This window comes from Excalfactoria chinensis, chromosome 1 (genome assembly GCF_039878825.1).
Source record: "Excalfactoria chinensis isolate bCotChi1 chromosome 1, bCotChi1.hap2, whole genome shotgun sequence".
Taxonomy (NCBI): domain Eukaryota; kingdom Metazoa; phylum Chordata; class Aves; order Galliformes; family Phasianidae; genus Excalfactoria; species Excalfactoria chinensis.
Window position 1 is genome coordinate 41,615,469 of NC_092825.1, and position 25,423 is coordinate 41,640,891.

Consider the following 25,423-nt stretch of genomic DNA (forward strand, 5'->3'; position numbering starts at 1 on the left):
TGTACAGTTTCTGGAAAACCAAGAATGTGTTTGCTTTCTGAACTGGTCATTGTCAAGATCTTGCTTTTTGTATTTGCTTATTCGCTTTTACTCCACAGGGCTCAGAATCAGGAAAGTCTTTTTATCTTTCCAGCCCTTAGTTGTTGGCAGTGAATATATTCTATGGTATATATGTGCTTAAAATCAGAAGACAGGAAAATTTGTTATGTTGGATATCACATGAATATTCTGTAGACAGTATAGTACCAAGCTCAGGTATTTTCTTCTAGACTTAAGGTTGATTCTAATTTGAAAGAAAATCCTTAGTCTGTAGAGATTTTTAAGCTATGGTGAGAGAAAAGAGAAGCTTTTAAACATGTTTATGTGAAATTTTATATAATGTTATTTGTATTATTTATTATATGAATCTCTTCTTGTAAAGTGTATATGTGAGGTTGTTCAAGCTAAAAAAGAAAAAAAAGCATATGTACTGTACTGTAATGCCAGTGCTCAACTTTCCACGTGAAGTCTCTTTGAGTAATATCAGATGCCCAACCAAAAGCCAAATGGAAAAAAATAACCTGCTGATTTTCTGGAGGGTTTTCCCCCCAGTGACAGAAGGATATAAAATATTGTTTGTTTTCCAAGAAATAATGCACAGAAAATTTGGAACCCAGAAAATCAGATGTGAATGGAAAATCATCAGCTATTTCTTTGAATTAGATAACACACAAAGGTGGGAATACCTTGTTTCTGTGTAATGGCTTTCATGACTCATTATATAATTTCCAATTACATAAATAAATGCCAAATAGTAAGAGAACATGTTAATATTCTAAAAAAGAAATACCTATTAATGATTTTTTTCTAACTTGCAAGACTTGCAAGTAATCTGCTCATACTTTAATTATCACCATGCCAAAGACGTTCATTCTTCAGGGCTTAATCACAGTTAAAGTTCTTTCACAGTATGTCATGCTAACAAAACAGAAAATAAAGACAAACACTGTGGAATTTGCCTGTATTGCATTATCCTTTAATATAAATGACATATATGTTTTACAAATTAGAGAGATTGGCTTTGGAGAATTAAGAGGCTGCAGAAGATTCTTTTAAGGTGACATTTTGATTGAGTATAATGGTTAGCTTTGTAGATTGACAGTAGAAATGTGCAGCCTACCTTTGATGTGCGTGCTACCCACTACAATGTGTTGAAGAATCCTACTTTGCAGAAAACTTCAGAACATTCTCAAAAGATATTTCTACAAATTATGTCCCAGCAATGTTCAATTAGGCCTTACTGTTATTTCACTTCATTTTTTGCTATACTTAGGATTTTGCACATATTCTAAATTTCACAGATTCATCTGATGGGGAGCCTGCATATCTCTACTTGACAGTTAAGAAGTGTTTAAAAAACAAAAACATGAAAGGATGATGACAAATGTACAATGTAGAAGAAATGAACAGTGAACTGCTATTATTTTTGTTTTAGTTATATACATGGATCGATACCAAAGGCTAAAGCCTAATACCTTAGTCTGCAAAGTCACTTTACTGAAAATTAGTCAAGCTGCTCTTACGACTAAGGTGAGAGGGATTTGCCCTAGAGAAAATCAGTTATTGAGCTCCAGACATAGGTTATAGGTTCCGTACTGCAGACTACTCATTATTTTGTTCACTAGGATTATGTTAGACTAATCCCAAATAGCATTGCTCTAAAAAAATGGCAAACTTAAAAGAACTATGTGTACAATATGAATTTATTTTTTTCCCAAAATAATGACATCAGCAACAATTTTATTTGCCTCTGCTAAATAGATACATTCAAAATTAGCTTAGTGTTATAGTAATATTTTTAAACCTCCAGGGCTTGAAATAAATTTAAAGGAGGTAACTCTCTCCTCAAGTTTCAAGATGACTTGAGAGTCCTTTTTTCCTCTACTATTTTTCTTCAGTGGCTATAAAAATATGCTCAATTGCTATCTTTTTTTTTTTTTTCTTTTTCTTTTTTTTTAATCATAGTTTGACAATTATTTACTCCGAATCTCATATACAGTGGAATCTGAAAACCTGTAGCATTCAGCAAACCAAAAATTACCACAGAAAGCATGCTGGAAAAGAAGGATGAGATAAGTCAGTTTAAAGCACAGACAGAAATTCTTTTTGATGGTATGTTTGATCTTGTTCATCTGTAACGATTAATTTATTTAACATAATTGGATCATCTCCACTTTACAGTGAAGTTTCTGGTATTTGGCATTAACTGTTAGCAACAATTTTTTGAACAGGCCCATTACAACACGTACTTTGGCTGAAATACAACCAAACCCCGCCTTTAGAAATCTATTTGTAATTTCCGATCTGTACTGCAGAGCGTTCATGGATACATCGGAAAGCAGAGGGCTGGATTTCCCAGTATTGCACAGGGTTGCTGAAGAGACTCACACCAGAATAGGTCGCCTTTTTGGTGTTGTAGCCAAGAGGGCAAAAGTCGTTGATACCAATGGAAGCAATCTTGTTGTTATGAAGATAGACCACCTGAAAATTATAGAATTGGAGAAGTGAGAAATAGAGATGCTGTGGCAAATAACATAAACAATTTCATGTCAAACAGTTAGTATTGTGAAATATCATTCAGACTAAAACCACATCCACTTCTTCAGACAAATATTTGATTCTTCTTACTTTTTAAATTACCTGCAATTTATCAAATTAGAAATATTTTCTAGAAAAAGAACAGAAATTGTGCATGCTAATACAGTAGTAGCTCTATTTGATCATTCTGTAGCTGAAGCAGGAGACAAATGTGAAATTATTAACATAGCACTGTGGTTCAGAATTATATGCTGTATTTAAAGAATGCATTTACTGTTTGGTTTTTGTTCAGTTTTCACTCTCATGAGTGCAACTGTACAGGACTCAGAGCCAGAGTAACTGCTAATACTGATTTAAATTGTTGATGATTACTTTTCTCCAGAGCAACCAATGAGTTTTCTCAAACTATATGAAGGCAGTGATTTCCATTCGGGAGTCTTGATTCTTGGGAAGCTTTCTCCCTGGACACCCTGGAGGTGTTCAAGGAACATTTGGATGTTGTGTTGAGGGACATGGTTTAGTGAGAACAATTGGTGATATGTGGACAGTTGGACTGTATGATCATGTAGATCTTTGCCAACCTTGGTGATTCTATGATTCTGATTCTTTCCTCTAAAACATGAGACCAAGTGGAGACAGATTTTAACTGGTTCCAAGAGATCATATTTCTTGCTGTTTAATCACATAGACCTCAAAACACTGCTGGTGTAAACTGTTTCTCTTTCACCTCCTGAAAACATAGCTTTGTAGGATACCAAAGGAAATGTTTTTGGGAAAAGCTGAAATGCATCACTGAACTGAATTAAAAATAATAATAAAAATAATAATAAAAAATCAAAAGTCAACAATTGTTCCTAGAAAGCATATTTTTTAAATAATAGTAATATTAATAATATAAAAGTACAGGAATATCTCCATACTTGTGTCTCTTTAGGCACACCAAGATACAAATTCATGCCTACATATGTAGACAATTCCACTGCTATAAAAAACCCAACACAGAATAAGATTCCTGCTGTTTTCTACTTTTCCATGTGTATTCAATGATAAATGAAACTTGCATCGAGTTACCTTTTTCACAACTAAATGTTTTCATTTGAAATTGAATAACAATTCGTATATAATCTATAATCTTCCAAACATTGTTATCTGAGGCAGTATGATAAACCTTACCTGTATGTATTTGTGTTCACCCAACCCACTAGGTACTCTGACAAGTTCATTGTTATTCAAATGAAGTTCTCTCAGATGAGGTACATTGTTCAGAGAACCATTTTCAACAGAAGAAATGCTGTTGAAGCTGAGACCCAATCTGGAAGAAAAAAAGGAAGAAAAAAAAGAAAAGAAGCAAATGAAAACAACAGTAATCTTGCCCACATAATCATCTTTCTTGGGGTGATTACTTCTACAAACTACTATAGTAGAAAAGACCGTGCATAAGGTTCATAGTCACCACTGAGAAATAGTTTAAGTAAATGTATTAAAATGTCTGATATCTGGTGTGAGCTATCATACTTACTGGGTATCTTGACTTCACTTAATTTACCCACAGTATTGCATACTTTTGCAAATTGTGTATATGCCTGATTCCACTGTAAGTACATGCTGTATATCCACATAGACATCAGCCTTCCTTTAAAAGCTGACTCAGAGTTTCTCTAATGACTTTAGGATTACTAACTGTAACTTTATTTGTCAGACTAGACCCACAGTGACTAGAACTGTTAATTTTAAATCCTCACCACATCCTTCTAAAGTACACATGTAGTTAGAGCCATGTAGCAAACTGTAAACAGGAGCTGAGTCATGTAGTGATCTTCTCAGCAGTACACAGAAATGGGAAATTGCACATTTGTACTGGGTTCCAGACCAGAATCTTAGCCACAAAATCATCCTTCCCAATCCATATATCCACATTCAGGGTTTATTAACACCGTTTCTGTGGTCCAGTTAGGAAAATGTGAGTCTCTCCTAAGTCTCAAGGCTCTATGTTGCAGTAAGGAATTCAGTGGTAATTCTGCAGTTGTCATGAGTAGGTGCTTTGTCCTTTGTTAACTCTTTATTAACTGTTTTTTTTTTTTTTAACTCAGTTGAGGTTATGCTTAACAATGGAATAAAAAAGGATTATTGTGGAAAGTACAGAATGATTAAGAGTGTTAGGAAAGAACAGGTTCTTTCCTCTTTTCCCATGGGAGCAAAGGAGAAGAGGTTTCAAAATTATTATTGCTTACTATGTTGCCAATTTCTATTTCCTTTTATATTAATGAAGTGATAACACAGTGTTTTAGCTGATACAGTCATGACATAATTGAAAGGCATAATCAAAACCATATCTAAGCATAGAAATAGTTCTCATATTCATTTTCGCTTTGTTTTGTCTTCAATAGCTCGCTCTTCTATTATATGCACTTTAACAAACTGCCTTATGCAGGGCTTGAAGTAACCACAGCTGTATGCAGATCAATATTCTTCAGTAAATTTTAACAAGATCTAGAGACTTTAGTATCAGCAGTTGTATAATGCGTATATTCCTCTGCAAAGCTCCTTCCTGCATGAAACCAGCAAAATCTTTGTTCCACTTCCATTCCTGAGACTGATTTTTTTCACTGCAGTACTATATCTAAAATTTTGAAAGACTTGTGAATAATTTTACAAGGAAAAAAAAAAAAAAAAAAAGGAAAAAAAAAAAAAAAAAAGGAAAAATATTGTTTGTATAATAAAGCTCAGTCACTCAAGAGAGAAGAAGTGGAAAAACTACATCAAGTTCTTGCATGGAAGTTTATAGTTCAAACCAGAGTCAGGAGAGCAACCTGTTTCTCACAGGTCAACTATCCGTAAAGACCAGCTATTATGTTGTTGAGCACTGTTGATAGAGTCCAGACAGGGTGGTAATCTGACCCCATACTGATGTTCCTAATGTCTTACCCTTGTAAATAAGAATTATTTGTGGGTAGTTTATTTCTGTGGAACTGCAGGGGGACACATATTGCCCCTTAGATTTATCGCAAATGCTGTCCTGTAACATTCCTTTGTATGTGTCCGTTATATTACACCCAGCACCCTCCTTTTTCATCAGATCTTTACTTTGCCTTACTTTTCAGCTTTTCAAAAGATTTCAGACTCTGCTTACACTGCTTGCTCAACCACAGGCCAGAGAGAACATTTTTATAAGTTCGTGCCCACTCTGCACAGCTCCACACTTCCAGACCACAACAGAGTTTTTTTGCTTTTCAGTACAGTGCAACCACAATGGAAGCAGCCCAGGGTTAGATATTTTGAGTGGTCCACTAGCACTTGCTCCACGTAACTTTAAGATGGAATTGCAACAGTATTAACCACGTAATGTTGCCCATAGTGTTTTTCAGAGATTAACTTCAAAAAGCAGAAAAACAGCATCATCTGCAGGACAGTACATTTCCATACAGTAAATTACTTTCTTCCTGAGTAATTAAGGACTTGGTGGTCTTTCTTTCTTTTTTTACTTAAAGTTTTATCTATCATTTGCCTGAAGGATTTTATGCTAAGCGTCTATCATTAACAATAATTGCTACTTAGTGCTGTAACCCATAATTATGGCATTTTTATTTTGTTTGTGACATCCAGGAAAAGACTTATTTTAATCAAGGATGGAAATTTAATCAAACATGATTATCAAACATGAATCAAAATGTCTTGTTTTACAAGCTTTAGAAAGTTGCTGTGAGCCTCATCACTTGGGACTGCCAGCTTCAAAACATGTGAATGTGTATTATTACTTATGTTGCTGTGCTAAACTGTAGTCCAAGCTACCAAACATTGGTGAATTTAAATCCTTTTGCTGAACAGTCTTTGTTTGATTTCTGTTTTATCTCTCATTATGACCAACTGAATGTTTAACATGGAGATCTAGGAATTAGACACAATAATCTGAGTAATAGTGAATAATGTTTCTATTTTCTTAAAAGAGTTTTAAAATACAACAGTAATCACATGAACAAACTGGAGTACATCACTCATAACTGAAGATAGTTGGAAAGAGTGCACAGAAATAAAGTTTTTTGTATTGTTATTTCAGTGTGCAAGTTTTAGGAGTTTTTCCTCTAAGTTATTTAAAGCTTCAATGATAATGCTGACGAGCCCAGAATTATGTTTTTAATTGCATCTGCAATGGTTACAATTTCAACTAATATTTACAGGTGAAAAGAAAACAATAAACACTTACTTAGCCAAGTTGGTGAGTCCAGACAGACCTTCTGCATCAATTTTGCTGATTTTGTTTCCATCAAGGTGAAGTTCAGTGAGGGATGGAGGAAGACCTGAGACAGAGAACATAATCAAATTATTTTTGATAAAACTTGAGTATTTTATGTTTGTTTCTTTCTTTGGGGTAGGGGAAAAGGAGGGGAGGTTGTGCTAAAGGTTATTGCCAGATATGGCCAAGATTGGTTCTATGAATGGAATAGGGCACTTTCACGCTCAGGTAAACTGAAAACAGCTGATAAGGATTCATTTGCCATTAAATAAAATGAAGTTCTTAAGGTCATAAACAAACGAACAAACAAACAAAAAAACCCTGTTCATTCTTAAGAAATATTTAAATGAAGTTCTTCACAGATATTCTAGACTTTGTGATTACATAAATGGGACACATATAATTGTGCTACATGTGAATAGTCTGACTAAAATGAAGGCTTTTTCTCTGACATTCTTATATATAAATAACAATAGCAGGAAATGAAATTATAAAGATGAGGAAAAAAATAGTTTTATTGTATTTAAAATGGGGTACAAACTAGTTTGCAAATTCTATTTATCAGGAAAAGAAACTGGAACCAAATGTTTTAACTATCTATCTTAACTCCCTCAAAGAAATATTCAAAACAGGAAACATGGAAAGAAAGAAATAACAACTGGTATTAAACTTTCAGAAAAGTAGAGCTACTTCAAAACATTTTGCTGGCTGAAGTATGAATAAACTGAATACAATTTCCTCTGCATTGGAGCCATTCTTTATTTCTTTTCATTTTTAAATGCTTATACCAAAGTTGTTTTTGCTTTGTAGTGATTTACAATGAAATACTTAAAAAATGGCAAATATTTCTGTTTTGCATAGGAATGGTCTTTTGGCTTCAATTCACTGGGTTCATGGATGGCTGATTCTATGCTTGTAGACCTTCAGTTAATTCTGCATGGCTTTACATCTGTACAGTGTCGAGCAGGTTCACAGACCAGGCTTAGAGGAGGAAAACATTCTTCCGCTTTATATTTCAGCTATGTGACAAAGAAAGCAAAGTAACAAAATGCCTTTATTCTTACAGTACACCACTTCTGGAGCTTCCAATAAGGGAAAAACAAAAATTTCCAAACCAATTAAAGCTGAAAGACCAGAGAATGAATTCTTTGAGCATGTGTTTTTGTCTGGTGTCTGTTTGTTTGTTTGTTTATTTGTTTGTTTGTATCTCTTTAATAATAGTCAGATAGTGGATATGCTACAAACTAAGTCCCTAATCTATTTGCTTGATAAGTTTATCTTGCTAGCTAGAAGTCACTGTCTTACACTTGTGTAAATCTGTCAAATATTTACTAGTTCTTACCTTTAGGGATGCTAGTAATGTTGGTGTCTGCAATACGGATATAGGAAAGCCTCTTCATCCCTTGAAAAGCTCCATTTTCAATGCCTGAGCTCTTGAGTGGATTGGTGCCTAGTTCTGTTGACAAAAGATGTTCAGTGAGCTGTACTGTAGTGGGTGGATCAATATACATCAAACTTCAGGTCTCTATTAGATGAAAGCTAATTTAGAGGTATAATTTACTAACACATTTTTGTGGCTTTCTACATAAAATTACCAAGAGAACTAAGTACTTCTTGAAAAAATATGCAATATGCTGGATTGTTTTATTTACAGATTACCATGCTCATACCTAAGACAATCACTTGATTCAGTCCATTAAAAACTGCTTTCCTCAACTTGGAGATCTCATTTTCATGAGCACGTATCTCCTGAAGAGACTTTGGCATGTTTTCTGGAAGTTCCTTCAAGTTATTCTTGGATAGATACAGTCTTTCCAGTTTCTTCAGAGGAGCAAAAGCTGCTGGACTTATTTTGCTGATTTTGTTGTTAACAAGGATCAGTGCCTGTGGAATAATGACAGAAATCTCAGATGATTACTGGGAAAATGAATTAAAGAATGAAGCATCTAAAAAATATTTATTATTTTTCTAGCATTTTTTTTATGTCACTTGATGGCTAATATAGTGAGCTGAAGAAAATGTTGTGCAGTACTAAAATAAATAGACTAAGGACTTATGAAATAGAGAAAGATAAGCAAGACCTACATAATAACTACAAATGATAATTCACTGCTAAATTATATACAGCTCCTCTTAATATCCAGAAGTATCATAATTTATATCCAAAACTAAGCAGCATCCTTCCATTTGAAATCTGTGAAGAGTAAGTCATGCATATAAAATTAACATCAGTATTATTTGCTCTTTTTTTCCCCCTGATTAGATAGGAGGTATAGTAGTAGCTTTGTTTAATCAGAGAATAAACTTATATCTTATCCATCATCACACAACCATAATAAGTTAAGTACTAAATCATTGTGCCTGGACTACCTATCTAGAAAACTGAGAGGTAAGAAGATAGTTTAAGATCATATTTGATGTGTCTTTTTTCCCTAATGGACTCATCCTGAGCTTATCCTGAGCAAAGCAAGCATTGTGATCTGTATGTGGTTTCACTGAGTATGCGTAAAGTTGAGCAAATCTGGTTTTAATTTTGTATGCTACCTAGCAATACCAGATTTGCGAAAGGAGGTAGAAGAGGTCACTCACAGTTCAGCAAAGCATTTCACTAACAATAAGTCTCTCCCAAAGTAAATATACTGGTCAGTGGAAGCTAGGGCCACAGCTCTCTTGTATTTCAGACTGCTGTAAGAACTGCTATAAGAATAGTTTTTGTTTTCTAAGGGAAATCTGCCAGAATTTGGAAGCAGAATTTGGAAACTCCTTTGAGTACAAAATCTACCTGCACAGTGTTAGGACATGGGAAACATTCAGTTATTAAGAGGAGTACAGCTTGAATTATGCACGTTAGTCTCTTTCACTGCTTTAATCATGACAGAATAACTGACTGTACTACTGCTTTACAATCCTTTTGGTTGATTTTAACAGTTTTCTGTAGATATCTAAACCAATACTAAGAGAGTTTTGACCCATGAGTGAATTTTTTAACCTACATCTGCTTTTTATCACTTGGTCATCTCTTTCAGCTAAAGTTTCGCTTTATCTTTTAATAATTGTTTTATCTTCTTTCAGATTATTATTATTATTTTTTTTTTTTTTTTACTTTTCAATAAAAATATCTGTGGTTTGACTATAAAGCTGGTGTTCTGATGTAAAATATTTCTCACTAAAAATAGAAATAGATGAGTATACATTCAGCTTGCCTTGTAATCTAAATATCCTGTAAGTAGTTAATGTTCAGAGAACAGCTAAAGCTCTTGTGAGGACTGCTTGTCCTGATCAAAACCATCTTGAGGAAACACACAGAAGAGTTGTTTTATTCAAAGATTCAGAATATCTACCTCACTTAGAAATGATGGTGTCCTTCAAAAGTATGCTTAGAAATGCTTTCACAGTGGGAACATACACACTGGTGGTATAAGCTGGAAAAGTATCACAACCATGTAGTTTTCAACTTTTTTTTTTGCATCAGAACATCAGTTCTCACTTGCATCCTGCTGTGTGAGTCCTGCTGTTCTGAACCTACATTATTTCTCACACCGCTGTGCGGCTTTAAAAAGTAAAAACAAGCCCACACATCAGAATTTGAAAGGAGAAGTTTTACTGTCTCCCAGAGCAACAGCAAATGATGAGGATAACACACCAGCAGAGCACCTGGCCAGCCGTACCCATGGGTTTCTTTCCCACTTCACAATAACTCTATTATACGCAAGACTTGGAGAAAGAAGTTATTAGCCTTTGAGCACTGCTGTTTATTTTCCTCAGAATGTGTCCCGTATGGTTTGCAAGTAACAAAAGTTAAAACAAAACACAATAAAATTAAATGAAAAACTCTGGGGAATTTAGAGGTCATTGAAAACAGGAACTAGAGGAGAAAAGCTGAGGGAAAACATCTGCAGGCCATTCTACTGAGGAAGGGATGTTAGGCAAAAAAAAAAAAAAAAAAAAAAAAAAAAAAAAAAAAAAAAAAAAAAGCCACATGGACTATTTCCTGAATATAGCCCAGATGGCATGGCGGGACATGATACATATTTTGTAAAAGAACGGCTCCATGCAGTAAGTTTGTGCAGGGCTAAATAATGCTCAGAGGGAAAAATGGGGGTCAATCTGAAAGCACTGAAAGAGCCCAACCTGTAGCTAGCAATTGCAGTGCTGCTTGCATAAAATGATCTAGCAGACTGAAGAATCCCTTAGGATAATACTTGAAGACAGCCATAGGAATAATTTTTTTTCAAAAATCTCTCTTCTTCTCTTCTTTCCTTATTTGGTGGAGGGACTAGAGATAGTTATATACATATGCGTGTGTATGTAAGAAAATCACCAATATTGAAGCATATCACCAATGCCCAAACAAAAAGCTTTTAGCACTCACATGTTCTAGCATGACTTGCTATGGATACTGAGGTACTTAGCCACAGGCAGGAAAAGAGTTGAGAAAGAAAGAGAAAGAGGCACAAATTTATGAAGCATTAAAGACACTGCATATTTGAGATCAGAGGCTACACAGAAATTTGTTATGAATAAGAGAAAAATTAGTTTCCATTCTCTTGTTCTGAGATAAAGACTTTTTCTATTGTTATACACAATATGATATGCATATCATAGATCCTGCATCTCTTACGCAGTTCCTGGAAGGTAAGCATTCACTATGTTTATTACTGTAAATTACTCTGTACTAATACCTATGGACCACTGCATCATGCAGTTCAAGCAAGAGAGAAAAAAGAGAAGCTGTGCTCCAAATATAGTTTAATTTTTACTGACACATCTCTTATATTAGTGTAGTAACAAAATACATGTATAAATAAATATAAGGGGAAAAGGGCTGTATGACATAAATAGATGCAGGCTCCTACATGAGAGTCTGGCCATTTACCTCCCCCTGACCTGGTTTCTGCCCCAAATATTCATTACCCGAACAAAAACGGATTCACAGTTCAGGCAGAGTTTGGAACACTTGCTGGCATGCTCTTGTCAAAAAACAAACAGCAGAGTGAACATGTGGCCATTATATAGGAACTAGCATAGTGTTCCTGGAGTTACAATAACCTGAGATTTTTACCTTGGCCAGAGGTGACGAGAGGGCCATTACATCTTTTGGTGTCATTTCATTATGTGAGAACCTCAGGGTTCTATGGGGTTACCATCTTTACATCTGTCCTTCATAGTTTAGAAGAGTTTGAATTAAGAGCCTTGCCAAAATCCAAAATGGACTGTAGAACAATCAGCAAATTGTTATCAACCTTAATACATGCTGATACATCTGTTTTGCCAGCTGGGTATGGAGCTCTTACCTAACATCAAATCTTTAATGATGCATGCGGCCTTCAGGGTTTAAACTAAAAAATCAATCTGCTGGCCCGATGGAATTTCTTTAATTTCCTGGGTTATGTATTTTATTATTACCCGTTGTTTTATTGTAGTGCTGCTAGGAACAGTAATGCCTTAAGAACTGTAAGCTGAGGAGTCCGCATTCAAATAAAAATATTAATAAATTCGGTCATTTTTGTTTGCCTGATGGTTTCAGTTGTTAATGCATACTTGTACGCTGGACTACTTTTGTATAGACAAGCTTTTCTGCCAAATACTAAGAGTGAGTGTGCATGTGCAGGGGAAACAAACTAACAAAACCAAAACCCAAAAAACCCTTTTTACTTCCTTTTCTGTGTTTTACCGGAAGACAGAATTTTACAAAATAAGCATTCATTTTAAAAATCATAAAGACAGATAATGTTGAAGGAACCAAGAGGCCCTGAATCCAAGGAGGTCTCTGAACAGAATTCTAGATGTTTTATCTGATGAAGAACATACGATCTACAGTTTTTATGCAGAGAAAAGATAATGGTATTAAAAAAGCATGGTGGTGTAATTATATTTTTTTAGGTTTCAAGTTAAATTCTTTGCTAAGTAAAGTGGATCAAGTGGCCATAGCTAGGAAAGGCAAGGAATAAGGGATGGCATGGAAAGGAGAGGGAAGAGGTGGATGAACTGTGCAGAAGGAGATGGCAAGGCACTGAAACAAACCTGTAAGTATACAGGAAAGAAAACTACGGAAAGCAGTTTGATCACATCCACAGCACCTTGTTGGGTAATCTCACCAAGCCAAAGAGTCTACTGCAGCTGTAGCTTGCACAGAATTTGAGCTGTCACTGGGAAGTATTGCGTAATGTGACTTCCACAGATGACCAGAGAACAGCTGTCTCTGTGTTTTATTACTCCTTTAAAAATAATCCTAATGTTCTGGCATTATAAAGAATGTTCTGACACTACTGTTGTCTACTGGGGCAAGCATTTAGGTCTTTCACTTTATCATAATTTACTTGTTTACTTTATTATTTATTTATTTATTTATGTTATTGCTGTGTTCTATTAAAATTCTTTTTTCTTTGCTTCTTCAGTATTCTGAAACTCTCCACATTTTTGAAGACCTAAAAGTAATTTTTCCTGCTGTTGTTGTGCTCACATGAAAAGATCTTTGTCCTCTGCACATTAAAAAGAATTTTTTTCCATGCATGTTAAGTGTCGTACATTGCTTGTTTCTGTGGAAAATTTCATCGTGCATTCAGCAGAATGCAAAAGAGAGTCTGAAAAATGGGATGCCTCTAAAGGAGTGCTGTAGTTCAGGTAGATTAACATGTTCTTTCTCTGAATATTTGTCAGGGACCCACCAATGTTCAAGAAGCATTTGGATAATGCTCACAGAAATATAGTTTGAACTTGGGATATTCCGCGATTCTAAGAAGTTCTAAAATGGAGAGGAGGGAAGTGTCTCTCAGTCCTATTAGGAATATCTATTAGGTGATAGTGGGAATTGAGTTCAGAAGTAGAAAATGGGCAGGGATTTCTGCCTATAGTTTACAGTAAGCTAGTGGTTACTATACAGTCTGCAATTGTGATTCAAAGAGTAGCATTTGTACTTAATTTCTCCTTTGATCATGCCTGTGTAAAGGAAACTGAAGATGTGATAAGTCATCCAAAGTCTGTATTCTTTCATTAATATTTTTATCTGTCAAGAAATTTTCTGTATCCCTGGAAGGTGTTTTTAGACTTATTCTTAGTTGTTTTACTCTCTTCTCCTTCAATAGGGAGCCCTCTTCTGATATAAATAAATAAATAAAAGTTGAGATCATAAAACATTTTTCATGTAAAACACTATTTTTTCCATAAAATATTGCTACAAAGTGTATTTCAGTTTATTTGCCCATGCACTTAACACTGATCATTACTTATTGTGGTTATGGTTGTAAATTTAAGTCCCCTGCACTGATCTTCCCTGTGCTTTTATTATAAATGAAAATAGGTTGGTCTCTGTTGTACACAGAACCATGGCTTCGTATTCATCCATCAGTTTCAACTAAGCAATGTTCCATTTGATTTCAGCCCAATATTGTATTCACTTTCCTTTACTGTACTAACACAATGCTTTTGAAAAATTCCTGTTGGAAAAGCATGCAGTTACTTTTATGTTATTTGTGCAATCTTTCACTGATGTCATACACAGTTATTTTACTTTACTTCTTTTCCAAAGTGCCAGGTATTATGCTGGTTTGTTTTGGCTTTGCCACACAGCATGCAACTTCATGTGTTGTTTTTCTAAACTCCTCCTTCAGCTTACTTATGTAGTATTTCACATTTTTTTAAAATATCCATGGAGTCAAAGCACTGTACTTTCTCCAGGAGTCTCACTTTGCCTGGAAGATTATGACAGCAGCATAAAAAGATTTCTTCCTTTTCCAGTATCATTTCTAAGTGTTTTGTCACAAGTTTAAATCATAAGAAAATAATTTACATAAAGTCACACAATTTTCTGAGAATGCAAATCGTTGTCTTTGGCCCTAAAAAAAAATAAATCTTTCTCCAAGTTTTTTTTTTTTTTTTTCATTATTGTTCTGAGACCTCCAATTAAAGTCTACCTCATGTTTCATTTTTATAGTATGGAATCCCATTCAGTTTTTTTTTAGAACAACTTTGACAGCTCAGTCACATTTTCCTGGATTACTTGAAAACTATAAAAATATCAGGTATACCACCACCTCTACTTTGGTGCTTTTTGTGCCTCCTCCTATGCAGGCATATATTATTTGCATTTAAAATATTCCCCAACTTGAAACCTTTTCTACTTGTTTGCCATGCTCCCCAGCTGCAAATTTTGACTGCATTTTGACCTTCTCAAAAAATTTAATTTACGCAGAACATCTTTGTAGTTATTAAGTCCTCTTTTATGTTCATTTAAGAGCTTAATCAGTTACATTTGTACTGAAAGAGAAGACATGGGCAAGATAAAGAGATCCTTTTGCTCCTTATCATGACTTTTAGCACAAATTCAACTGCAATTTGATTTGTTAATGAAAATATCTTCTAAAACTATTATATCTATCATAGGTCATGTCTATAGGAATGAGAAATGAATTTAAAAGTGTTGTTCAAAGGAGTAAACTGAATATACCATCTTGTTTTTCTTTATCAAGATGTGTATGAATAGGATTACAGAGAATTGCTCTTTAAATGCTTATGCAAGTGGTATTTTTATGCAAAAGAATGTGCAGTTTCTGATTATTTCAGATTCTGAAACAGTAATAGATATAATTTATGCAACTATTTCTGGTTTAGTAGAGTCTTAAAAGGTTTCATATTTTGGTAGAAGTCCAGAAACTTTTGAACATCACACTGTCAAGTGTTAAGGCTATCACAAGTCTGTGATGTGTATCTGAGAATATGATTTTAAATGTTTATATGTGAAATATATACATATATATCAAAAACATGCACACACATATCCTTAAAATAAAAAAGGACCTCTTTCAAGTGTAAAACTTTTGAGGTAGGTTTATCTAAAAGCGATATTCTCCTTTTACTATGACTCTGAAGAATACTGTTAAGTGGAAGGATAAAAATCGTTCCCACATTTTACACAACGAGAAAAATGATGCCTGTCAAGCATAAAGGTGGTGCATTAGTTGCATAAATGTACATGGGTAATTCACTATTTTTGGAGGAGATAGAGGAATCCTTTTCCCTTACTGAGAAAAGCTAAGAAAATCAGAATGTTTTGTAGGTCATTTAGTGAAACCTATGTTACTGTTGTCATTCTTCTTTGTATTCCATTGGTCTCTAAACATGCCTGGCTACTTTTGGGACTAAGGTAAAGAAATAATATCTTCCCTGAAGTGTTACCTATTTAATTCATTATTAAATTATACCTGCTTTAATAAGGGAAAGAAAAATATCCATTGAATTAAAGTCAGCGAGATGACATCACTCACAACAGCTTAACTCACAGCACAAGGTATAATGAAGACCTGAGCTGTGTGCCAAGTAGGAAGATATTATTGGTGCCAGTGCTTTTCATATGCAGTACCATTTAATCCAGTGTTGTGAGGAAAAGACTGGTTTCACTGAAAAGGTTTCTTTGTTGTTTTTTTTTGTTTGTTTGTTTGTTTTTGTTTTTTGTTTTTTTTTTTTTGTTTCAACATCCAGTAGACAATCTTCAATGAAAAAAAACAGGACACATCCAAGGTGGATGAAAACTAAAACAAGCAGGAAGGAAGTAGACTGTCAAATCTGTTCAGTATCAGAACACAAGAATTGGAAAAAACAATTTGAGGACATAAATCTTTTCATTCGAGGTCAGATGTAGACATCTATGCAACAGTTGCTAAAATTATATGACGAGAACCTCATCATGATCTACTCATGCAACTTCCTCCATTACAGTCATTTTATCCCTAGTAATTGTTCAAAACTGCTCAAAGAAATTTAAGAGGGAGAAAATGCATGTTTGGGTGATAGCAAAGGGAAAGCAGTCAGTAGTGTTGGAAAAGTAGCGTTGGCAGTTGTAGGTGAATAAGGGTAGAATTTTACTAATAGGTGATTATTGGCAAAACCATAATTTCATCGTAGTGCAGCAGGCAGAATTTTGGCTTGAAAGGATGCTTGCGCTAAAATTAGAAAAAAAAAAAAAACAACTGATAACACAGAGATTGTAAAGTGCACTCCATGAGCTCAGAGGCAGGAGGGGAAGGAATACAGTAATGAGTGAATGATGAGTGAGTATGTCATGGAGAACAGGAACTGAATGGAAGGGTGACAGTTACAAAGAGAAGAAAACTAGTGAAGATCTTTAGTGGCACAAGGAAAGAGTTTACAGGGGAGGAATTAGAAAGAGAATGTATAAACTGGAATGATAGAGGAAGATCACAGAGTATTTAATCAATTTTCATTAAAAACATGGGCACTAGGCCAAAATCACCATTTTTTTTTATCCAATTTGTGTGTGTGTTAGTTCAGCTCTACACTTACATGAAGATTCTTCAAATTCTTGAAATCTCCTTCTCTAATTTCAGTGATTTTGTTGTTCTGTAAATCCAGCAGAGTTGTGTCAGGGGGAAGGTCTTTTGGCACTCTTTCCAGACCTAGGATCAGTAAAAAGAATAAACAATTGACTTTGAAATAAATTTCCAACAGAGACCAGTATTTTCCTTAGTTACATTTACCTTTCAGTAAACATTTCTAGAACTCATTTCCTGAAGAAGCTTATGAAAACGTATTTGACAGAATTTCTGTCTCTGAAGAGTTAGAGGGAGTTTTATTTTGCTGTGTCAAATTGTAATTTATCTATTAACATTTCCATTATGCCCTTTTCTGAAAATATATCTGAGCTATAACTTGAGTTTGTCAAAATTATTTCTAATGCATTCAAACCTACTGAATTTTGTGAATAAAAATTGCTTTCAGAAAGAAATACTGCATTTATTGATTTCACTGTGTGTTAGTCTTTTTGGATAGAGAGCATTTTCTGCTATTTAAAGGGTAGTAGGATATTGTATTGAAAGAAGGTGGTTGCTAATTAGAAGCACTTCCAGAAAAAAAATATTGTTTGTTTGACAGAAGCTAAATAACTTTCAGTGAAGTCCACCTTAAAAAAAAGTAAAGACACAAAACCCCCACTTTTCTGTCAGCTGAAACTGCGTCCAAGATTTCTGGAGAACAAATCTCTTGGTTTCTCTACAGCTGCCAAAAGAACATCAGACAGTTTAAATTAAAGACTCTCTTTGGGACTATTTTCTGAATAGCTGATATATAAGTCCAATGAAGTAATGGAAATTAAATTATTTAGTGTTAAATAACACTCACTTTACCCAGCTTTCCTTTCATAGTGTGACTTGGAATACAGCAAATTAATAGTCATTCTGATTTACCACAAAGTTAATGTTTCTTTCCTAGCTCATCCTTAAAATAAATACTTTTAAAATAAAACAAAATAAAAATAAAAGAAAAAAAACAACAAACCACAACTAGAAAAAAAAACAAAAAACAAAAAGCACACACACAAAAAACAACAACAACAACAACAACAACAAAAAACAGAATGTGAAATGTTAAATGAAGAAATGAACAGCTGGTATAAATACTTTACAGACATTAATGAAGTCTCAATATGGGCATCTGACAGCAGTAAATATCACCAGGTAGAATTCCAATAAATTTTTCAAGAAATATTTCTGAAGCTGTACACAGAGTTTCCTTGGAATTAGGTCTGTAAGTATCAGCAGTGTCTCCTGAACATGTCTGTGGACTGCATAACAAACAGTGTTCTCAGATTAAAAATTTATGTATATTTTGACTATCTTTTAAAATAAGTATATTTTAATCTAATAAATGGGACTTCAAAGACATTAAGATATTATTGTCCAAATATGTTGCTCACAAAGGCTGTTGAGTCTTCATCCATGATGATGTTCAAAGCACAGCCCTGAGCAACCTACTGTAATGGATCTTGCATTGACAGGATACCATCTGAAGACATTTCCTCCAAACTCAAAAATTCTGTGATTCTGAGGTGTTTAATAGAGGAGGGAAAAATAAAATAAAATAAAATAAAATAAAATAGGTCTTATTTTGAATTATTATGGCTAATCGTTAAAAGAATGGTGTATTTGGCACCATACTTAGTGCGTCTAACTCACGTAAAGAGCACTGTCCTCTGGTTAATACTGCAAAACTGCCATAAGCTCTTGAGAGGCCACATTTTAATACGGTTAGTGGCTCACTAAGAATTCATTATAGATCTGGTCACATTATTTAAAATAACTCCATGCAGATGAGACCTCAAATTTGTCTTTTGGAACTTGGTCAGACTCTTCCAAGGCGCTGAGTACTTGACACATCCCACTGCTGTCTGTAACTGCTGTTCAATGCTTGGCAAAACCTGGAAACAAGCCTTCTTGAATTTATTTATGAGTGTAGGAGACCTCAACTTTAGAAGAGGTTGCTTCCTAGGTTTAAGTGATAAGTAAGTCTGTTCAGAACATATTCTATTGTCCTGATGTTGTAAAAAGTTGTTTTTTGAAGAAATCCTAACCACTCTTCCAATCTTTTTTTGCCATCTATAAGTTCCAAAGTATTATCTAAAGAAGTATAAAAATATATGGGTTTAATATTTAGTAAAACTGACTACAGCATAGGTTAACCTGGATGAATCACACCATAACAAAAAGTTTTAAAAAGAATCTTCCAGCCTAGAGTGAATGAGTAAAAGTATATACTGCATATAAAATGACAAAGCTCATATCTCCTACCTTACTGATTTTCAGCACATGAATTATAGAGCCTAGGGTTCTTCATATTCCTAAAATAATGTTTTCTCATTTAGACATGGAGTTCAATTTTTCTGAAGGCAAAACTCTCATTACTTTCAGAAGTGTAGCTCCAAATATACACAAATATAATACCATATAATTTGCATGTTGTTTCTGGACAGTTTATGTCCTCAGCAGACAACACTGATGTCAGCAGCTAAAACTTCTCTCCCAAAAAACACTATTTGTTTAAGATCATGATTGTTGTGAAAAGTTTCAGTCTAGCAATGTACAAATGCAAAAAATTACTGAATACAAATATTACAAATATTACAAAGTAATATTAGCATGTTCTAGCTGTCAATACATTCATATTATAAACACTGACATTTGTAATTTAAGTGCCTGTGGCAGAAACTGGGGCACACGAGAGTTGCACAGCTGTACATTATTGGATGTCCTTGGAACATGCTTCGTAAGAATACTTGGATTGTCATTAAAGGGTTGATTTGCTAAAGACTAAGCTTCAAATTAAATTTCCAGCTGTACATTTCAAGCTTCACGTGGCTGATTCTACACACTGGAGCATTTCCTGTGAATAAGGTAGAACTAATAATTTCATAGAGCTCTGAATTTAAACTGAGTTTCATATTATAACAATAAAACAGCTATAATCAAATGGCCTTTAGTGAAAAGTGATTTTATTAAAGCTTCCTATCTTGAATTCAAAACTAGGATGTATGTAGCTCCATATACAAAGAATATAACTTCCATCCCTTAAAATATGAACTTGTTTTATTACCTTACATACATACATACACATATTCTGTTATTTATTTCCAGAAACCATTTTAAAAAATGGTTCAGAAAACAGCTCTAGACGTGACATTTGGTTTTTCCTTGTCTTGTATTATTTTTGAATATATGAGAGCAGAGCATCATGCACTGTGTGTGGAGGAACACAGGATGCAGCTCTGGTGCCATAGAGATGTTATATTAGCTTTAAGTAGTATGGTACATCCACCAACTGACAGCTACATAAAATAGATCTCTCCAGTGAAATAAAAGTTTGTAAATATGTGAATCTGGACACCAACTTATAAAATCAGCAGCTAAATAATTCAAGATTAAATTGTGTTTGATTTATGGACAGTATCCAAATGTTTTGGCACTTGTCACTCCTACATGAGCTTTCAAGTCTTTACAGAGACAGATAGATCTCCAGATAGGTACTTCTAGGAGTTAACACATAGAATTACCTTTGCCCAGGGAGATTTTTTTATTCTTCTGGATGGAAGACAAAGGAGTTAAGATGATAACTGTGGACTGCACTTATTACTTGTTTCTGAGAAACACACATGATGTCCATATACTTCTGAAAACAAGTTTTAGTGTGACTCTAAGTCCACCTACAGTTGCCTTCCAGTGAAATTTATGTAGTACCAAGCAAAAGGGGAATGAGTACAGGAAAATGCCAACTGAGTCACTTCCTGAATTATTTTAAAACCAGTTCACACAAGTATTCCAGCTCTTGGTTTTATTTTTTAATATACATATATATATGTACTTGAGCTTTTTTCTTAAAAAACTACATGACAGCCCTTCATAGCAGTCTGACTTTTTATGCAAATAATCACTACTATAAAGCTTGGTATTCTGGCAACATTTCAGCTCTCTGACTTCTAAGATTAACTTAAAATTGAGAAAAGATTTAATTTTTTCTGCCTCTCCTACTGTCTGTTAAACTGTTGAATGTATGGCTTTATTTACTTTCATTGAATAAAAGTGAATCAGTTATTGTTTAAGCTTATAACTGTATTTCAAAAATTCACAAATAAGCAAAAATGGTATAGCCCCACCCTTCCAAAATGCTTGCTTATGCTGAAATCAAGAGCCTAAGGATTCTCAAAACATAAGGAACCTAACAAATCAGTCTGTGTTTCTTTAGTCAGACAACTATTGTCATTGGCATTAAAGTAGTGCTTCAGGAGAAAACACATCTTCCTCTTCAAAGCTAAAAATCTATCAATTCCAATTATCAACTGCAAATTGGACCAGATCAGTATCATGCTTTGCAGATTTCAAAAAGTAGATTTTTTCTTCAGTTCTACCTTATCAACCTATGAGCACTCAGTGATTCTCATCAGTATACGTACATATAATGTAGATATCATAGAATCATGCTATCATATAAAGACCTAGGTTGAAAAGGACCACAATGATCATCCAGTTTCAACTTCCTGCTATGTGCAGGGTCGCCAACCACCAAACCAGGTTGCCCAGAGCTACATCCAGCATCGCCTTGAATGACAGGGCATCCACAACCTCCTTGGGCAACCTGTTGCAGTGTGTCACCACCCTTTGAGTGAAAAACTTCCTCCTAATATCTAACCTAAACCTCCTCTGTCTCAGTTTAAAACCATTCCTCCTTGTCCTATCAATATCCACCACTGTAAAAAGTTGTTCCCACTTCTATTTATATTTTTCCTTCAAATACTGGAAGGCCACAATGAGGTCTCCCCGGAGCCTTCTCTTTTCCAAGCTAAAGAATCCCAGTTCTCTCAACTTTTCTTCATAGGAGAAGAAGCCCTCTGATCATCTTACTGGTCCTTCTCTGGACCCATTCCAAGAGCTCTGTATCTTTCTTGTGCTGGGGTCTCCAGGCCTGGATGCAGTAGTTGATATGGGGCCTCACAAGAGCTGAGTAGAGAGGGACAGTCACCTCCCACTCCCTTCTGGCCAATCCTTTTTAATGCAGCCCAGAACACAGTTGGCCTTCTGGGCTGCAAGTGCACACTACTGGCTCATGTCCAGTTATATATATGTATACATATACATATATCAGTATCTATATGATAATACTTCCAGAGCAGAATATGCCAGAGGACTGTAAGAAGAAAAAAAGTATGTTGCTAAGCTTGAAATACTTCCTTTTGATAGTCAGTATCAATTGCACATTTATTTTCCTTGGAAGAAGCTTTCCTAACTTATTCTTGCTCTAGTCACTACATCACAGATGCTTGGAATAATTAATGCAATCAAATGCATCAGAGGGATGGCTAGCAGAGCTGGATGATCAGCAGATTTCAATCACACAAGACAACAAGGATCCACACTCACTTTTGGAAGCGTAGTGAAGGAAAGGGTCAACTACAACCATATAGAAGATGTTCAGTGGAGAGAATTTCTCAGGTCCAGGAACCCCTCTTTAGTGAGAGGACTGAGAAATCAGGCTTGTCTAAATGAGATTTTGTCTATCTGGTGTGTATTGCTTTGTCATGATTCCTTAAGTAAATTAGATTTGCACAATTATAATGCCTGCCTGATTGTTTGTGCCTCACCACCTGGAGAAGACACAGGTCCCGTGGGTCTGGAGATTTATGAAACCAGAAACTAGGCAGAAACAAGCCAAGCTAATGACACAGTAAGGCTAAGTCTGGTATAATTCAGCATTTACTGAGTTCTAGAGAGACCATCGGGCAGTGGACAGTCATCTCCAGCATGGTGATACACCAGCCCAACTCACATATACTGACATTTAACCGGCTAAGCAGGTGTAGGAGATGTAACAGGGATTTGGGAATATTCTGAGGACTAAGGGAGATTAGGGATTTCAGTATACAAGGCAAACTTCATTACTTTGGCAGCACAGGGAATTACGCACTCAGCTGCAGGAGCTGCGATCAAGCAATTGTGGAATTGTTTAACCCCCAAAATGTCAGGGATGGCTTTTGAACCCCACTAGCTATGAAGGGGATTCAATTCGCTCCTTCAGTTTCTCAGAAGTGAGAGTCTGCAGCTTGGCATGGGGCCACGTTTCTGCTGAAGCCATACAGCTCCACAGAAAAGGAATGCAAGATTTATGAGGCTAGTGAGAGAAACGAAGCAAATGGGAGTCTGAGTCTGTAGCCCAGAGATGAAGACGCTTCCCTGGGAACTGCGTCTTTGTAGTGCTGAGACCACATAGTCAAAATAACAAAAAGAGAACCATGCTTACTACAAACTACTTAATGCAGCAGTTTGCTGTGCTTTTTTCTTTCTCTCTCTCTCTCTTTTTTTTTTTTTTTTCTTCTTTTTTTCCCCCATGTTCTCCTATCCATTTTACAACAACTGAGGATGGGGCTCATTCCGCTGGAAAATCCTTCCCTTCCCCAGCTGGGAGAAGGGGTCAAAAGGCAGAGGGGAGATCTGAACTCTGCAGCTCAGATACATGTGTTATTACATCCCAACACTCACGATTATTATCATAGGGGCCATAAAATAGGGTTCTTTTCAAGTCTGCTTCAGTTTCCACTAACAGCTGCTGCCAGCTGAGGAATTTGGCCAGAGCTACGTGTAATTCCCAGCCGTGGTCATCAGTGGCTGCTCTCCCGGCAGAGGAGGCCTCTCTGGCAGCTGCCTGTGCTTCCTCTGCTGCATGCTCTCCCTGCTCCAAGCCAGGCTCTGCCTCGTCCCACAGCAGGCAGCACCCCTCATTCCCTGCCTCCCTCCCTCCCCGGGTTGAATGCCCTTGGTGGTACCCCGCATGTATTCTGGGATGCATGGGGTGAATGGCAAGCTTATGGGTTCAGCAGTCTTGGCCGTGGAAAAGAACAGGACTTAGAAAAGTTCACTGAAGCTTTCCCAGGCTTTGTACTTGAGTATTTACTGGAAATATGTTCTCTATTGTGTAGGATTTGAAAATAAGATTAATTTCATAATTTGCATCCTACCAGCCAGAAAAATAAGAAACAAATGCCTTTCTTTGCTGAGAAGTATACACAGACTCCTTCTCTCTCCCACTTTCAAAGTAAAAGTCTGTTCTCCACCTTTCTCATTCCCTATGAAATTATCAGTACTAATGACTACTTTATTAATAAAAAAAATAAAAATCTGAAAAAGTGGAGTACTATTTTTCTCGTGTGATTGTTCTAAAAAGGAGTGTCCACTAGAATACCTGAAACTTAAAATTCTCTTCTTAAAGGGGACTTTTAACCATTTTCAGATGTTTTTCCTGCTTCCAGTCTATAAGATTCATGATCTATTAAGATCCATTTGGGGCTTATTTTCTTCACAGATTATTTTTGTATACCTCTGACTCTTCCCTTATGAAAGAATGAGAAAATGAAACCCATCCCCTGCTGGGAAGGCCTCTCACAGAAGTAGATCTACAGATATACCACTACCCTGTATTTATTTATTTTTTTCTCCCAGTAAACATTTCACAAAATAACAGAATCGTGACAATTTATAACACTGCTTCCCAGAATAGAATGAAGAACAGCAAAAAAAGTAATAAAATCACACACTGTGATCAACTGCTCAGTTATCTCTTATGATAGTACTAAAAATTGAAAAAGTCACAGCAAAGGTTTTAAAATGAGTGCATAGCTTATCTGCTTGCTTCCATTTCCACCCACTCTGTGTACTGAACACATATTTCAGAGTATAAAGGATATTGCAAGCTACAGATGTTATGAATCATTTTTCAGTGTTAGTCACATTTCTGGTACAGATAGATTCAGTCTCCTGGCTCCAAACTCATACCAAGAAGTAATGATGTATCCTTAATACTCAAAATCAAGCAAATCCCTTTTCTGTGTTCTTTCTAACTGACTGTTAAATTCAAAGGTCTGGAAGATGTACACCTTATCAAGAAGCAGAGATTTATCTTAGAAAGGCAGAAAAGTATTTTGAAAAAAAAAAAAATCATGAGCCTTCAGGGCTGAAGGCATTACGTAAAACAATCAACTATCGTGAGATTTCTGAAGTAACTGCTAGAATTGCCAACATGACATTACTGTCATGGTTACTGACATAAAACATCCCATCAGAGAACAGCAACAGCCCTGTGTGATTTGTATAATCTGCCAGCACGTTGTGCATTGTAACTTCAATCACTGTGGATGCAATGCAGATGCACTACCCATGACTACTCATGCATTGATAATAAATATGTATTTCTTGCATGTCTTTAGAGTACTCAGAAGAGACCATTACAATGACTGGGAAAACTGAATGCTACCTAACACTAAATTTTTAACAACCCTTTGGAGTA

At 35.4% G+C, this 25,423-nt stretch overlaps 1 protein-coding gene across 1 annotated transcript in view; it reads right to left on the reverse strand.

Annotated features, from left to right (window-relative positions):
- Nucleotides 1–993: 993 nt before the first annotated feature.
- DCN (decorin) overlaps nucleotides 994–25,423 on the reverse strand; it is a 38,036-nt gene continuing 13,606 nt past the window's right edge. The window contains exons 3-8 of the mRNA XM_072326506.1: nucleotides 17,108–17,220; nucleotides 8,479–8,692; nucleotides 8,151–8,264; nucleotides 6,779–6,872; nucleotides 3,751–3,889; nucleotides 994–2,520 (exon numbers count right to left, since the gene is read on the reverse strand). Coding sequence (XP_072182607.1) covers nucleotides 2,326–2,520; nucleotides 3,751–3,889; nucleotides 6,779–6,872; nucleotides 8,151–8,264; nucleotides 8,479–8,692; nucleotides 17,108–17,220 — 869 coding nt within the window. The 3' untranslated portion in view covers nucleotides 994–2,325. The remainder of the gene's footprint in view (nucleotides 2,521–3,750; nucleotides 3,890–6,778; nucleotides 6,873–8,150; nucleotides 8,265–8,478; nucleotides 8,693–17,107; nucleotides 17,221–25,423) is intronic.